At 42.5% G+C, this 18,045-nt stretch overlaps 1 protein-coding gene across 5 annotated transcripts; it reads right to left on the reverse strand.

Annotated features, from left to right (window-relative positions):
* Positions 1–4,661: 4,661 nt before the first annotated feature.
* Positions 4,662–16,669, reverse strand: CAMLG (calcium modulating ligand). 5 transcript variants are annotated; one of them, XM_039485777.1, is made up of 4 exons: positions 15,914–16,287; positions 12,958–13,415; positions 12,230–12,295; positions 4,662–5,526 (listed from the first exon to the last, which is right to left on the reverse strand). In XM_039485777.1, the coding sequence occupies exons 1-4, from the start codon at positions 16,098–16,100 to the stop codon at positions 5,503–5,505; spliced, it is 735 nt and encodes a 244-aa protein (XP_039341711.1). In that variant the 5' UTR covers positions 16,101–16,287; the 3' UTR covers positions 4,662–5,502. The 5 variants fall into 5 exon arrangements, with proteins under 5 accessions (XP_039341711.1, XP_039341708.1, XP_039341706.1 ...); XM_039485774.1 differs by lacking the exon at positions 15,914–16,287 and adding an exon at positions 16,516–16,669 and having other exon boundaries at positions 5,210–8,188; XM_039485772.1 differs by having other exon boundaries at positions 5,210–8,188; positions 15,914–16,292.
* Between the last annotated feature and the right edge of the window lie 1,376 nt (positions 16,670–18,045).

The following is an 18,045-nucleotide window of genomic DNA, read 5'->3' on the forward strand; positions in this document are numbered from 1 at the left end:
CCCTTAGGGCAGCACGCGCATTTCCGCCGTGGCGGCAATTCAGCAGCAGCAATTCGGCTGTTTCTTTCTTCCAGCTGAAGACAGAAGCTGCTATCGAATTGCCGCCACCACGGAAACGCACGTGCTGCCCTAACGGCACATGGACTGCCCCCGCCGTCTGCGGCGGCAATTCGGTGCGCTGCTTGAGGTGGCAAAAACAGTAGAGCCGGCCCTGATCACAGTCTCTGATTCATTTTCCTCATCTCAAGAATGGCTATCCCCCTCTAAAACCTTAGGATATGTCTACACTATGAAATTAGGTAGATTTTATAGAAGTCGATTTTTAGAAATCAATTTTATACAGTCGATTGCATATGTCCACACTAATTGCATTAAGTCGGCAGAGTGCATCCTCACTACCATGGCTAGCATTGACTTACAGAGCAATGCACTGTGGGTAGCTATCCCACAGTTCCCGCAGTCTCCACTGCCCATTGGAATTCTGGGTTAAGCTCCCAATGCCTGATGGGGCAAAAACATTGTTGCGGGTGCTTTTGAGTACATGTTGTCAGTCACCCCTCCCTCCATGAAAGCAATGGCAGACAATCGTTTCCTGCCTTTTTTCCTGGGTTTCCCATGCAGACTCCATATCAAGGCTCAGCTCACCGTCACCACTGCTGTTGCATCAGAAAGGCTTTGAAAAGGAGTTTCATGACTGGCCAGGCTTCGGCATGACAGTTGTGTGCATTTCTCCTTGATGCAAACCCACTCCCTTTGTTGATTTTAATTCCCTCTAAGCCAACCACCCTCCTCTCTTCAAAATAAAGTCTCTATTGTTTTAAAACCATGCATTCTTTCTTTACTATTTAAAAAAAATGAGATAACGGACAAGGTAGCCCTGGTGGGGTGGGGGAGGAGGGAAGATAAGACCACATTGCTTATTGTAGCCACACTGAAAATCAAACTGTATGAACGACACCCTTCTGTTGCTTGGGCCGTCATCTGGAGTGGAGTGGCTGGATGCCTGGAGCCCCCCGCCACGTTCTTGGGTGTCTGGGTGAGGAGGCTATGGAACATGGGGAGGAGAGTAGGCGGTTATACAGTGGATGCAGCAAGGGTCTGTGCTTTTGTTGGCTTTCCTGCAGTTCCAACAGATGCTTCATGTCTGTTTGCTCCCCCATTAGCCTCAGCATCACGTCCTGCCTCCGCTCTTCTGCCACTGAATTAAGCTGTGCCCTATCAGTATGGGAGAACTGCATGAGCTTGGAAAACTTGTAATTGCAAGTGTGCTTTTTTTGCCTTCTAATCTGCAATAACCTCAGGGACGGAGATGATAGGGGGAGCGTAGAAACAGTCTACGATATGCTCTACGATTCTGAGGGGACTGCATGGTCACCTGTGCTGCTGAGTTCACCACGCTGACCAAACAGGAAATAAAATTCAAAAATTCCCAGGGCTTTTCCTGTGTACTTGGCTACTGCATCGGAGTTCAAAGTGCTGTCCAGACCGGTAACAATGGAGCACTCTGGGATAGCTCCCAGAGGCCAATACAATCGATTTGCATCCACACTACCCCAAATTCGACCCAGCAAAGTTGATTTTAGCGCTACTCCCCTTGCTGGGGAGGAGTATAGAAATCAATTTTAAGAGCCCTTTAGGTCAACGGAACAGGGTTGGTTGTGTGGACGTATTCATTTTTAAATCGACCTAACATGGCTGAATTCGACCTACTCCCATAGTGTAGGCCAGGCCTTAATGTTCAAGAGCACTAGGGCGTACATCACAGTTGATGTTCGCACCTCATACTCAGATTCTGTGGCTATCAGCCTCTTTAGCATGCAAAAATAACCATGTTGGAACACCCTTTTACTAAACCCTGTTCTAACATAATTTATTCTTGCCCACAGGGACAAAATCCCACCACTACCCACTGGCATGGCCCCAGCACTATTCAAACAAGAATATTTTTGTCACACAATACTCGACTAAAGCCTATGTACCCTATACTTGGGGGAATCCTGAGTTAAAAGTTATAGTGCTGATGAAACCTAAATGTCACTGAAACCAGCCTATAATATTACATTTTTACTAGGTCTATCAAGCGATTAAAAAAATTAATCATGATTCATTGCACTGTTAAATAATAATAAAATACCATTTATTTAAATATTTTTGGGTGTTTTCTACATTTCCAAATATATTGATTTCACTAACACAGAATACAAAGTGTACAATACTCCATTTATATTTATTTTTTATTACAAATATTTGCACTGTCAAAAAAAAAGAAACAGTATTTTTCAATTTACCTAAGTACAGTACTGCAAATCTCTTTATCATGAAAGTTGAACTTACAAATGTAGAATTATGTAAAAAAAACTGCATTCAAAAATAAAACAATATAAAACTTTAGAGCCTACAAGTCCTCTCAGTTCTACTTCTTGTTCAGCCAATCACTCAGATAAACAAGTCTGTTTACATTTGCTTAAGATAATGCTGTGTGCTTCTTTTATGTCACCTGAAAGTGAGAATAGGAATTTGCATGGCACTGTTGTAGGTGGTGTTGCAAGATATTTACATGCCAGATGTGCTAAAGATTCACATGTCCCTTCATGCTTCAACAACCATTCCAGAGGATGTGTCCATGCTGATAATGGGTTCTGCTCGGTAACGATCCAAAACAATGCAGATCAATGCATGTTAATTTTCATCATCTGAGTCAGATGCCACCAACAGAAGGTTGATTTTCTTTTTTGGTAGTTTGGGTTCTGTAGTTTCCACATCAGAATGTTGCTCTTTTGAAACTTCTGAAAGCATGCTCCACACCTCATCCCTCTCAGATTTTGGAAGGTACTTCGGATTGTTAAATTTTGGGTCGAGTGCTGTAGCTATCTTTAGAAATTTCACATTGGTATCTTCTTCACATTTTGTCAAATTTGAAGTGAAAGTGTTCTTAAAATTAACAACATGTGCTGAATCATCATCCAAGACTGCTATAACATGAAATATATGGCAGAATGCAGGTAAAATGGAGTAGGTGACATACATTTCTGCCCCAAGGAGTTCAGTCACAAATTTAATTAACGCATTTTTTTTTTAAACAAGCATCATCAGCATAGAAGCATGTCCTCTGGAACGATGGCCAAAGCATGAAGAGGCATACAAATCTTTAGCGTGTATGGCATGTAAATATCTTGTGATGCCAGCTACAACAGTGCCATGCGAACACCTGTTTTCACTTTCAGGTGACATTGTATCTAAGAAGTGGGCAGCATTATCTCCCGTAAAAAGTAAACAAACTTGTTTGTCTGATCGAAGTTGTACATTGTTTTGTTTTGGAGTGCAGTTATGTAACAAAAACTACATTTGTAAGTTGCACTTTCATGGTAAAGACATTGCACTACAGTACTTGTATGAGGTGAAGTGAAAGTACTTTTCTTTTGTTTACCACTTTTACAGTGCAAATATCTGTAAGAAAAAAGTGAGCACTGTACACTTTGTATTCTATGTTGTAACTGATAGACCTTTGAAAATGTCGAAAACATCAAAAAATATTTAATACATTTCAGTTGGTATTTATTAACAGTGCGATAACTTGTGATTAATTTTTTTTTTTTAGTTAATCACGTGCATTACCTGCGATTAATCGACAGCCCTAATTTTTACCGTGTTGTAACCCTTGCTAGAGGGCAGGTTTTCTTCGTGTATAGGAGTGTAGTTTGGGAAGAGAAGCCGCACCTATCTAAAAATAAATGAATGTCTTATTTAGAATGGTCCGATGGGTGTAACTTTAAAAAATGCAATAAAATTAAATCTGAGGCTGCATATTAGGATGAAAAATCATAGTGAATTCAATTAGCCTGCACAAATTGCACCTCAAAGGTCCTTAAATCTAGAGGGGAAAAAACCCTCAGAATACAGGTTTCCCTTTGATAGACAAAAGTGACCTAATTATGACTTCAATCTACAACTACTTCTTTGCTAATGGGTCCTACTGTCTGAAACCAGAAACATTTGCTCCGGGTAAAGGATTGAATTGGTACCATACAAGTTACAAGTCCAGATTAAGGGGTATTTTTATTTAAATTTACAAAATAACATCAAACTTCTTTTTAATGGTCTTGGGACTAAAAATAACAAAAATTAATCAGTCAAATAAAAACGACACCTGAAAACTGACCACTTTTGTCTTAGGCAGATGCTAATTTTACTGGTAAAGTTAAAAAACCCAAGACTTACTATGGAAATAACTATTTTATGAAGACCATAACAAGACACGTTGTCAGTCCTGTGCATTTACAGTAAGACTGCAGAGAATACAGATTAGAATTTTGTGTATTAAAACAGTCATTTTAAATGACTGCTGAAGAGAAATCCGTTTTACAGAGGAAAATAGGAACCTACATAAACACAGCAAGACACTCAGCGCTACATGTGATATACTTGGTACAAACAAAGACTCATCACATGTAACAAGTATATGATATCAATTACCAAAGGGACTATTCAAACTTCAGAAATTATTGTAAAAAAAGGTAATATTGGGATCAGGTATGGTTACCTCAGAGTACCCAAACATCTATACATTGAGATTGATTGTTCAGTTGGCATTCAAATTTAGGTAAACAATTTGTACATGCAATCAATTCAGATTTAAAACAAATAAATGTATATGCATATAATGAACACCAATTTTGAGGTTTATTCAGTAATCAGTGTGCTAACCCCATGTGCTGTAATTTAACACATATGCAGTTTATGTACAGTAATTAACCCCAAATAATACTTAGCATTTATAGAGTTCCTTTAATGTTTACAGAGCTTTACAACATTATATATTAATGTATACAATACCCTGTAACCATGAGCTTCCCCCCTTCAAAGTATTACTCAGGCAAGCATTGCATCTTCTGGGGTCTTATTAATGTCATTGGGATACCTGAACAAGTACAGCTTTGTAGAATGGGGAAAATAGAACCCAGCTCCGCCGATAGGGAAACTGAGGCAGGGGGTTCAACTACTCATTGAAAGCATGAGCTGGGATTATAACTAAGGAATTTCCAGCTCTTAGTCCTGTGCCCAAATCAAACAGTTTACTAATACAGGACCGTAAAATTTAGCCCTTTTTTGATGTTCCTTGTGGAACTGGCAACTTGTTCAGAACATTAACAAAACAGGAGATCTCTATTAATAAAAAAGGTGGCTTCCCAAGCACAGTCAAACCATAAGGGAAGGTGGTAACAAGCATAACTTTAATAAATTTAATAGAAAACAACCAGTGTAGAAATAAAGAAATGTTAAACAGAGTATTGTACATGAACAGAGAAGATGAAATCATGGAGATTGTATTCATCCTTGACCAAGCAATGAAAGAAGTCCATCTTATGAACATTTGCCCTATCAGCCCTATGCTTCATTCATTAATTACAGCAGGGAGGAGGGTTATATGCCCACCCTATTTTCAGCAGCATTATATGTCTGACAAAAGTATTCCTTTCAGAGTCAAAATTTCCATGTTACGCCTCAGAGCAATATTTCTTCTGGCACCTATGAAAAAAAATCTGGCTTAGTCATTTCCAAGTTATAGGAATGCAAAAGGAGTAAAGTGCAGAAAGAATAATAACCTGTATGCCAAGATGCTTTTCTAGGCTTAACCAATTACAATGAAACCATTCTTACAAGCTGAAATATTAGTCAGGAATAATGAGAAATTCAGTGTTTTTAGACTCTCCATAGGACTAATATGTTGCATTTCTGCAATGCTCGTTTATGTGCTATATAATCCTGAAAGTTAGGTCACGTATCATTTTTTGAGCAGACTCATTATTTACATTTCAACGATGGTTTGAAAAGCCCCTATCTGAATCTGTTGACTGAACCTTTTAACGTGTCTACATTTGTGCTAAGACAAGGTGGATGAGGTAATATCTTTTACTGGACCAACTTCTGTTGGTAAAAGAGGCTCTGTGTAGCTTGAAAGCTTGTCTCTTTCGCCAACAGAAGTTGGTCCAGTAAAAGGTATTACTCACCCACTTTGTCTCTCTCTAATATCCTGGGATCAACATAGCTACACTAGCACCGCAAACTGCATTTGTGCTATCAGACCTAAATCAGAATAGTTTACAATCTAGCATTAAATGTATACAATTGGCTGGCCAACAAAAACAATGGTAGTGCAAAAGAACTGAATGTAGTGTAAAATCAGAACACACGATTCTTTTTCATGCCACAGACATAAGTCTAACAATTGGCTGAGAAATGCAGTATTAAAATTATAATGCAGATAATTTTAGTTGAGAAAGATTAGGCAGAAAGCACAGTCTTGCTTGCTTTAGCAACATGTAGCCAGATAGTTTTGCTTCCTAACAAACAAACAATCACTGTAGACAAGCACCAATAAAATTATTGATCCTCTCCAAATGAAAAAACTGATATTGGCCTATTTCACCTTGTAGCTTCAATAGTAATAGACAAGCTACATGGTGGATGTAACACCAAGTTCAGCTGCAGCAGAAATAACTGAAGATGGCCAATGTGAAGGGGTGGCTAGCTGGGATAACACTTCAGATAGCCCATTCCTTCCTCTCAACGCGTCACACTTCTGTGGGATTGAAAGTAGAACTACAGCTAGTTCACTTCCGCCTAGAGAGAGAATAGGATTTATCTGCCTTGGCAGCCTCCTAAATCTCTCCTGTTTGGTTTTATATGTGCTCCATACCAGGTACCACTTTCCCCCTCAACACATTGATCTTCATGTGGAAATAAACTCAGAACAACATGGCGAGAAGAAAATGTTTTTTCTATTGCCTGTTTCAGTAGTTCAGATCTGAATAAGCCAGGTTATTGTGATTTATTTGGGGGGACTTCAAACCAACATGTAGAACAAAGGAATAAGCAAGTCAGTCAATATATAAATAGCTCTGCTGAATGCCAGCCAAAGGTTCTGTTATGCCGTTGAGCAGTAGCAGTATTAAGCAGCGGAGCAGAACTCCCATGCAATTAAGATCCTGTTTACATGCAAATGTCTTTAGTAATAAACACAGAGAGAGAAATACAGAAAAGATATACATAGTCAAAAAATGTAGTCCCCTAGTTAACTAGCGGTTGACCAAAACAACACAGACATTTTTAATAAATATGAAGCAACTGCTTTAGACTCGGGCTTCTTGAGTGCTGCTTTCACTGTAGAAAGTGAACCCTCTAGAGAGAACAGTAAACCGAGGCCAAGATGAAACCACGGGTAAAACTAGCGTTAGGATAACTACTAGGATTAGAGAGCTGCCAAATGCCCAGGGGAAACATTATGAGATTAGCATAGTTTCTAACTATGTCTTCTTACTTCTTGAAGAATGACATTTGTAGGATAACAGGATTTTTTTGCTTAGTTGTTTTGCTCCAGTTTCCTCACTTGAAATCAGTCATGGCTATAACAAATAACTTATGCACAGAGAGAATGAGGACTCCAACTGAGAGCAAGACAATGAGGTGGCGCAACACCAAACTGCTGCAGAAGCAGCAGGCGTGTGGGCTGAGGCTATTTTTGTTCAACATTCCGAGTTTGAACAACAAAATGTATGGGTACATTTTATCTAAATTTAAAAAGACAGAAGTAATACACAGGGAGCAGTCTTTAGGTAAGTCCTGTCACAATGTATATATAGTTCTGTTGTGAGCACACCGGTTCTGTTGTGTTCTCTCACTACCAAGTCAACAAGAAGGTGACACAATGTAAGTGATGCTTGGGGTACGGTGAAAAGGACATCTAACTAAATAAGCAAAAGATATAAATCACTGACACTTGCACTCTAATCTCCACATTAGAAATTGAATAAACTGTACTAATACAACCCCAAACTTGGGACCCTGTTCTTCCATTCATGAGTGGATTTAACTGCTTTCAAGCATTTGAATAGGTAAGAATTAAGTAAGGTATAAACCTGTGTGGCATACCCAGCGATATTATAGGAATACAGAACGGAAAACTTTTGTGTAACTATTGTATTGAGTTCTACAGCCATCACGGCACTTCAGAACCAAAAAAACCAAGAAGTTCATGGCAGAAGATAAAAGTAAAGAAATAAACACAGAGATCTGTGAAAATGTCTCCCATTTTGCTATAGGTATCCATGGAGCGACTAATCACTTCTGCAGGGATTCCTGACAGTAAAAGAGCAGCAGTTAATACCGTAGTTTTCATCTTCTTTTCACTCTAAACATCAAAAAACAAAAACAGTGATTACTAAATGATTTCATCTGTCACAATCCAGTTCTGCTTAAAGCAACACACCTACCTTTAAGCCAATACTTGAATATTTTTCATATGTTTATTTGTTTGAATTGTCAGTATAGACAATATACATTTTAGTCCCCTTGTGAAGTCTTGTATCCATTCTCTGCAATTGTGCTCTAGGATTCTGAACATTTCTCTCTTATTGTCCTTGCAGCAGATTCATGCTGAGATGGCTCCAATATTCTCCCAAACCACCGTGGGAAATAGGGAAGTCTGAGTTAGTTTAGCAATGCTGGCACAGACATAGCTTTTACTGGGAAAAAATGTGTTTTTGCTGGTATAGCTTATACCAGTTCCCTCTATATACTACACTGACAAAAGCACTTTTTTGCCAGTATAGCTGCATCTACACTAGGACTTTTGCCATTATAAAAATGTCAGATATTATATCCCTAACTGACATTACTTTACCAGCAAAAGTTTCTAGTGCAGACCTGCTCTAAGTTTGGGAGGCTTTCCTCCATCCTTTCTTTTCAAGCTATCCAACCCTATTTTCTATACTCAAACTACCACTGTCTGCTAATCCTGTGGTAGCAAGTCCAGACAGCAAGACTCAGCTTCAGCAGTAAATGCCACTGACTGCTAGGGAGGATACAATCTTCTCTCATATTTCTAGAGACCATGGCTATTATATCTCCCAAAGACTGACAAGGGAAGAGTGGAAGCTCACTTGGTGTGCCATGACAGGTTTCAGAGTAGCAGCTGTGTTAGTCTGCATCCGCAAAAAGAACAGGCGTACTTGTGGCACCTTAGAGACTAACAAATTTATTTCAACATAAGTTTTCGTGGCTACAGCTCATGCTTATTTTGAACTGTAAGCTCTTCAGGGCTGGGACTGTCTTCACTTGTATTACTGAGTTATGATCAAATTGATCATGTCCTCTTGGGACTCTGAGATCTTGATTCTTTTCTAATGCAGAAAAATTATTTAGTTTAAAACCTGACCTCACATGTGGACTCCAGCAAGAGTAGCTAGGACTGCTACTTGATTGTTTTATTCTTTTATCTCAGAGATCCCAGTGAGCAGCTTTGGGAGGGTGCTTTTCTGCCCTGAGGATGATCTCATGTGGGATCCCGCAAGCTTCCACTATGCATAGAGAGCTGAAAGGACGGCTAGCAAGGAGACATGGAGTGAATTTTTTTTTTTAGTATCCTGACAATACCCACTTTGTATTTTCATGTCATCCAACCCACAGTGTGATCAAGCATCTTTCTGTGTCTGATTGAGACTGGTGCATGAGGAGAGCAAGCTAGTTTACCTCAGTTTTATACCCTTGAGCTTTATGACCAGCTGGGGCAAGAAGCCAGGAGCTATAACAAAGACTAATCAGATTGTTTGTCCTCACTGGTTGTCACTCAAGGGTGCACTCAGTAGTCTTGTTATATTAAGATTTGCTTCTGGATAATTCTAACCGTTATGATCAAAACTGCTCCCCCCGCCCCATCTTTTTCTGGTTAAAGAATGTAACCATCTCTTGATGCAACCCTGCTACTGTAATCAACACCTTTATCATCTCTAAATTAGATTATGACAGTGTGCTCTATTTAGGGCTACATCTTAAATGCATTTGGCAACAACTAGCATAGAATGCAGCAGCTTACTTGCTAAGCAGCTTCTCCCTCCAGGAACACACAGATACTGGCTATCAGGCTGGTTTCTGGGTCAAGTTCAAGATGTTGGTTTTGACCTAATAAGCCACAAATGGCATGGCACTTCTCTCTCCTCATGCAATATTGCTTCAGATATCAGCAGCACAGGTGATCACACTGGTGCTCCATCAGTTTTCTAAATGGAACTGCTGCAGAGCTCTCTTAAGAAGGGCCATGACCACCTTCAAATTCACTCCCTTCTCAGTGGTCTGAAATAGTTTGAATCTGTTGACCATTAGGAGGCCTTGACAATTCCATCTCTTAGAACAGGCAATAGGAAAGGACGGAGACTGTAAGGTTAAGGTTTTTGTAGGATGGGTGAACTGGCTACTCTCTGTGTTACAGGTTGTGGTTTAAGTTATTTGTCAAGAGTCCTAAATTCTAGAATAGATGTCTGTTCGGCATTTTATACTGAAATTCATTTTTGGGAAGGCAACATTAAGTTGGGTGAAATTTCAAAATGTTGTGATCTATTACAGTTTAGTATTGCAACTTACTATTGTAAGTATAGGTAGATCAAGCCATTTATGAATATTTAAAACACAGTCTTATACTCATGGTATCCCAACATTTTTACAAAGCAACAAAAATGGACACTGATAGCAGAATGACCTGCGTAAGTATCAGTAATTATTTACTAAGCATTTAGCTCACACAAGATTAACCATTATAATATATTTAAAATGAGGGAAAGGGGTTTGCCATCTCCTCTCAAAATGTGCCAGGACAGCTGTGCTTTCCACTTAGCTAGCCCAGAGATGGGTTGACAGGCCTGTGGTTTAAAGTATCATTGCAACATACACAATGAACGGTAAATGTTGCCAGCAAGCATATTATTTTCAAATTCAAAAAGTCACATCTTAAAATATTACAGTTAAATAACTGAATTTAGAATCATGGAAACTAGAGCTAAAAAAAAAATCTAATGGGTGATCTAGTCCAGGTGCTCTAATCCAGGATGAATCCCCTTAATACACCGTCTGGTGTTTTCTGCAGATCAGTTTAGAATGACTTCTTGAAAGTTCACTGTTTTCAATTACATACTTACCTAAGAAAGCCCAACCACTCATTTATTCCTACGGTCTATAATTAATCTACTATTCCTTTGAAAAGGAACATTAGAATTTTAAACTATGGATCAAGTATTAGTTGACCTTCCTTTACAATGTAGGCTGACAAAGACACCAGCTAAGCAGTCACTTAATTGTAATTAACCAGTACAGATATATAAAGCAAGGGATACAGTTTCCTACTGATGAACAGGAAGTTAGGCATGTAAATAAATCTTCACACTTCCACCTTGACTTTTGCCCTACATTTAAACAGTTATTAGTAAGTGAATTCAGTGACCTTGAAAATGAAGGACTAAAGTTCAGTTCACACTGAGGGGAAAAATTCTGTTAGCTTGAACATCTCATGCACATCATCTGTGGATGAAACCACACAACAGTGACCGCAGATAAGTACCATATATACTCGTTCATTAGCCCGTTCATTTATAAGCCAACTCCCTCCCAAATGGATAGGTAAAAATAGCAAAAACTGCATGACTCTTTCATAAGCCGACCCTATATTTCAGGGGTTGGAAAACTTTGGCTCCCAGCCTGTCAGGGTAAGCTGCTGGCAGGTCGTGATGTTTTGTTTACTTGGCGCGTCTGCAGGCATGGAGCTCCTCAGCTCCCTGTGGCCACGGTTCGCCATTCCCAGCCAATGGGAGCTGGGAATGGCGAACCGCGGCCACAGAGAGCTGAGGGGCTCCATGCCTGCAGACACTCCAGGTAAACAAAATGACAATGTATTAGATATTCAATTAAATGATTCCAGAGTTTAAATACATCACATTTTGGTGAAGACCTGTCTATAAGCCGACCCCCACTCTTTGATACGTCACTTTTTTACCAAAAATATTCAGCTTATGAACGAGTACACACGGTACTGCATGGATGGAGGGAAATGCTTCATAACACAAAAAGAACTAACGTCCTCTTTTGATCAGATACTTCCAATGGTAGTATGACTAAATGTTCACGAGGCACAAGAACAAGACAACAGAACTCATTTGCACTTGAGGGTTTAACAGGATTTGAATTAAGGTCCTGACAATTTTAAGGCTAGTGCATTAATCCACAATAATAGGTGCCTTTCATTTCACTACCTTAAAATGAAAGGGGGCCATACTGATACATCAATTAGTCACTTAATCCTGTGTGTAAAGTATATTCTGTACTAGCTGGGCCCATTCTAAACCATTCTCACAAAAGTTCAAATTAAAAAGATTTTAAATTAATCTTTTCTGAGTACTGATCTTACCTTTGGAAAATATTTGGACAGTCCCATATATGCAAGTTGTAGAGTAAGAAATGGTGCAAATATTGACTGTGAAGATTGAAGCAAAAACATGAAAATTAGTTAGACAAACCAGGATAATTGAGGAATCACATTAACTTATTCTTCCAAGGAAAATGCCATTTGTGTGTAATAAAATTTCAGTCACTGCACTGCAAAATAATTTATTTTTTATGAACACTGGTTGCCTAAATAAATAAATTTAACCACTAAGGAGGAATAGCTGCATAAATTATCTTAGGCCCTGACCCTGAAAGGAGATAGACATAGGAGGCCTTACAGACTTACCAAAGATTGTTGCCACAGTTACAACAACAATGCTGTCTAAAGTCAACCCAATTACTCAGAAGATGGTACTTTGTGCTACCTACATATGTCTAGATGAGATTCCAGCTGGAGACACAAGCAGATGCTTGAAGCATTCTGGTGCTAATGTTCTTAGTCTCTAGGAAATGAGATTATAGTTTGCACTTCTCTCAACTGCTACCTAGTGGCTGCATTACCCAGACAGTGCAGGTTCTGAGATGACTGCCTGCCTCAAGGTGGTAATGACTGCTCAGGGCTTATACAAGAGAAAAAGTTCCCCACTCATCTAGTCACCAACTACAGACAAGGGCCATGATAAATTTCACGTTACCTCTAGAAGAGAACTAATGTGGGATTTGCAGCAACAAATATTTTTCTTAACTCACCAAATACTTGCACACAAAAGCCCTAACTCCTATGGCAAGAAGCGCACATCCCACCAATCTAAAAATGCGAAAAGAATCAAATTCTTCCACTGCATTCCCATTCTCTTGACTAGGCTTCTCATTCATCAGCTGGTTTCTTAGCTTCATAGCTTCATCAAATCTTGATAAGTATTGATCTAATCCATGCCGAGGTGCTCTCTGTGAAGCTTCTGATGCCAGATCCCCTCTGCTCCGATGCCGGAGCTCACTGGTACCATTGTTACCAAGCTCAGGAGTTTTACCGAACAAGTCCTTTTTATCTCCCTTGAGCTCTATAATGCCACTTGTTTGGTCAGATGTTCCTGCCAAATTACAGACAGAATCACCAAGCACAATTCGCTTTGAAATTGCAGGAATAGGGAGGGAGTTTGATTTATCTTGCTCATGTTGAAGTTTTGATTCTGTGTGACTTTCATCATCTGAAGAGGAGAAACAAAACATGAAGCATGTTATTCCCACTGAATATTTAGATCAGCCTCTCAGCCTGCTGGATTTTGGGCATCAGGTTGACATATTAAATCATTTTTGTGAAACGACAGCTTTAAAATTGATAATAAACACGTTCAAGCTTTTCTTCACAGCATTTTATAAACAGTAATTAACTAATCTTCCTAAACCCCTGAGAAGTAAATGAGTGACTATCAGCAGTCCCATTTTACAGATGGAGAAACTGAGGCAGTGGTTAAGTGACTTGCCCTAAGCAATAGAAGACCTCTGTGTTAAGAGCTCAGATTAGAATTCAAGTGTTCCTGATGCATGCTTCTATGCTCAGACCATTACACCATGTCTCCTGGTAGAAAACAACAAAAAGCATAGCATAAAGCCAACTTCGGCATCAAGACAAAAATCTGTTATCTTGACAGTGACTTCATAAGAGCCATACTTTTATTTTTTTATATATACACTTGCAATGAGCTTTAAAAAGCTCAATGACTCCCCTCTACCACCATACTGACTTCCACAGGTGCGTATGACACTTTCCAAAATACAAAATATACATTAAAACCCAGCAATAAAGAGCTTATAAAAATTGTAGCAGATGTTGTACAGACAAATGAAGAATGCAGTCTAAGTGTCAGCACAGCACAGTAACTCAGCAACGAAAAACCAAGTAAAAGCACTGGGTTTGAGGAGAGATTTGAAGAATGGCATCTGGAACACAGGAAGCAAGGGGTTATTTCAAGCAAAGGGAGCAGTGTAAAAGAATCATAGAATTCAGAGTAAGTGAAGCAGACAGAAGGACCATTAAGAACCATACGCAACCTAAAAGGTATGGAAGGAAACAAGCCAAGATGTAGTCAATTGTGGAGCTGCAGAGTGCTAAATGAGGACAATGACCTTTCATTTGGTGGGAAAAGAGAAAATGCAATAAAAGGATATTCCAGTCAGGAGTATTAAACCAGAAAAAAAAAACTTTAAGAGAAGTATTTTTCATAATCAAAATTTAGCTTATGAATTAGAATGATTTATGAAAGTCAGCAAAAGTTGGAGACAAATACAAACTGGATTGTTTAAGTGAAGCAAACTGTAATAAGAGCTCTTCAAGGCTCCCGCTAAAGTCCTGGGGTGGCAAAACAACAGGTGGAAAGGTCCCAAACCAGGACTGTGACTCTCTGCCTGTGCTGACACTTGGGCCGCATTCTTCAATTGTCTGTAAAACATCTGCTATTTTCTTTAATGCCAATGTCAAGAAGGGGTTACTCCTTATAAAGGCAAAGGGAATAAAGAATACTGTTAAAATGAAAGCTTTACTTACAACTATACATTTCTAACGCTTTAACTGTTTTTGTTTTTCTGTGTCTTTAATAAAATATTAAAAACATTGAGATGGTGGCTACTATAATGGGAATAAACCAGCGATAATCTCACACAAAACCCCAAACACAACATTAAACAGATTAAGTGTGAACAGTGAAGAAGAGTTTTATTAGCATTCCTTTGTTGGGTCCAAGGAACCCCCTAATCAACGCAACAGGACACAATCCTGCCTACTCCTGTACAAGCAGAAAATTCCATTAAAGTCAATGGCAATTCTGTGCATAGAGTGCTTGCAGGATCACACCCTTAAATTGTAAATTATTTGTAGGGGGCAGAAGGAGGACATGGACACATCTAACTTATTTTATGTGTATACAGAGTTATATACATCTATGGTGCTTTATAGATAATAATAATAACCCTAATACACTAAAGGGCCCCAAAAAGAAGTTTAATGTGATTCCAAATATAAGAAACACGAAAGAAAAGAATATGGCCACAAGCAGCAAATCTCAATAACACAGTAAGCTGGAGCGTGCGGAAGTCACCTAAACTATTTTACAGAGGGCAGACAATGCCGAAGCCAGTGAAAAGATCTCCAGATACCATCCCTCACCCACGGAGGGAAATCACACAGGCATTTGTATGCTGCACTGAGGTGTGTTTCTGCACAGCAAAGTGGACTCCTCCAATCTCTGCAGTATTTACGGGTGCGAGTTAGCTAGTATCACGGAAAAGCGTGGGCAGAAAAGGAGTGAGGATGTAACTGCCACAAAAACACCCCATCGCCGATAGCACAGTCATGCCCCCACCCATCCTGGTGGGGAAGAGTGTTTTCCCTGCTCTCGGAGAGGAGGAAGATGCCCTCACTATACATCCCCTGAGCCCCTCGCCTTGCCTAGAAGCAGGGTGACAAGAGCCTGGCTGCTGTGTCATACACCCCAAAAGCTGAGGGGCTGCCACAGCCTCCAACCTCCCCCTGCCCTTTTTAATGGGAGGCGTAACCCCAGCAATCTCCAGCCCAGACTGGCTCCCTTCAGTGGCAGGGGTCCCCCCCCAGCCCCTTCCTCAATGTCTTCGCGGAGGCCGCAGCCCCTCACCGTTGGCCTCCCGCCGGGCTAGGGCTGAGCGACACCCGGCCCCCACCTTCGCCCCTTACCCTTCACCCCGCCCGGCCGGTGGAAGCCCATGATGCGGTTGATTCTCTCCTCCGAGTTCATCAGCAGCTTCCTCCGCCGGAGCTCGGCCCGGCGCTGCGACACTGACAGCACTGGGGGGACGCCCACGGGGCCAGGAGCCGACCCGGCCCCGCCGCCATCCACCACGGCCAACACCTCCGGCTCCATCCGCAGCAGAAACGGCGCAAGCGGCTCCGCCCCCACAAAACAATGGGACCTGCCAGGCCTCTCCACCTCCCTCACGCCTAGTGCGCAGGCGTGACCCCCGCCGCCATCTTAGAACCGCCCCCAACTGCTGAAGCAATAAGAGCCATCTTGGATGAGGGCAGAGGCCTAGAGAACTGGGAGTGACGCCCCGCCCCTAAACCGCCCCAACTCCGCGCCTTTCCGGACCTGATGCCCACAGTAAAGATGGCGTCTCCTGCTTCGGGATTACCACACAAAGAAGGAGCGTGAGGGGAGGCGTGTCGCAGCGGCTCTCGCCAGCTAGGTGGCAGGAGGGCCCGGAGGGAGCGGTGACGCTGCCCGGGTGCACCACGCGGCTGATGGGAGGGCCCGGGGTGGTTAGAGTCCGAGCAGTCACCTGCCTGCCGCGGAGGAAACGGCTGCCCCGGGGGAAGGGTCCCGGCGGGCGCCCTATCGAGGGGCAGACACCGCGAACGCCCCCTACAGGCCGGGGGGACAGGCGCCTTCATGCCACAGGCCCGTGGCGCCCCGGTCGGCGAGCCAACAGCCTGGCCGCGCGACCCGCCCGCGGGGCCTGCCCCAGCGCTCTGCCTCGCGAGGGGGGTAAGGCAGAGTGGCCTGGCCAAAGGCTCCCAGGATTGTCCCGCCGCTGAGGTGTCTGCCCAGGGGCCAAGGTCATCGCGACGGCCCGGTCTGTGTGCCTCAGAGGTGGCACCTCTAGAGCTTCCCCCCCCGCATCAGACATGGGGCACCCAGCTGTGCCCGCTCCCCCCCCCCCGGCACACACAGGGCACTTAGCTGTGCCCGCTCCCCCCCATCAGACACGGGGCACCCAGCTGTGCCCGCTCCCCCCTCATGAGACACGGGGCACCCAGCTGTGCTCGGCCCCCCCCCCGTCAGACACGGGGCACCCAGCTGTGCCCGCTCCCCCCTCATGAGACACGGGGCACCTAGCTGTGCCCGCTCCCCGCCCGGCACACACAGGGCACTTAGCTGTGCCCGCTCCCTCCCCCGTCAGACACAGGGCACCTATCTGTGCCCGCTCCCCCCGCATCAGACACGGGGCACCCAGCTGTGCCCGCTGCCCCCCCCCCGGCACACACAGGGCACTTAGCTGTGCCCGCTCCCTCCCCCGTCAGACACAGGGCACCTATCTGTGCCCGCTCCCTCCCCCGTCAGACATGGGGCACCCAGCTGTGCTCGCCCCCCCCGTCAGACACGGGGCACCCAGCTGTGCCCGCTCCCCCCTCATGTGCCTGGTCCCTATATAAGAAAAGGCCCCAAAAGCGGGACTGGCCCTATAAAATCAGGACATCTGGTCACCCTACCCCCCATCAGACACTAGGCACAGCTGGCTGCTCTGTCCCACCACTCCCCTCCTCATCAGGCACAGGGCAGTTAGCTGTGCCTGGTCTGCTCCCCTCATCAGCCACAGGGCAGCTCTCTCATTTGACCACCAACAATTCTCTACAAACGGAATCTCACACGCACTCCCATCCTTAATTGTTTGAGGCTCCAGCAGCAATAGCAAGTGACTATCACTATGATAACAAGTACAGAATTGACTTGCACACGGGAAATCCTCAGACAAGGCTCATTGTTACAAAAACCAAAAGTCAATCCTTCCTGAATCTTGTCACTGTGTGTGCTCGCCTCTGTCCTTCAGGGTATGCAATAATTACTGCCCAGGGGCTGGAAAATTACTGAAAAAAGCAAGTCTCTCTGACTAATAGCTTTCTTTTGTTAATATTCCTCACTATATTCTCAGCATCCAACCATAAAGAGCTGATTGTAGCCCAGGGACCTTTGTGTAGGATAGAGGTATTAAGTGGCAAAATGCCAATTTAGGTAATTCCACGTGGTTTAATTTTCTTCTGTAGATTCAGCTGAGGCAAGCATTTGTTTGGATTTACTACCCAAAACTCTT

Source organism: Mauremys reevesii, linkage group 8 (assembly GCF_016161935.1).
Source record: "Mauremys reevesii isolate NIE-2019 linkage group 8, ASM1616193v1, whole genome shotgun sequence".
Taxonomy (NCBI): Eukaryota; Metazoa; Chordata; order Testudines; family Geoemydidae; genus Mauremys; species Mauremys reevesii.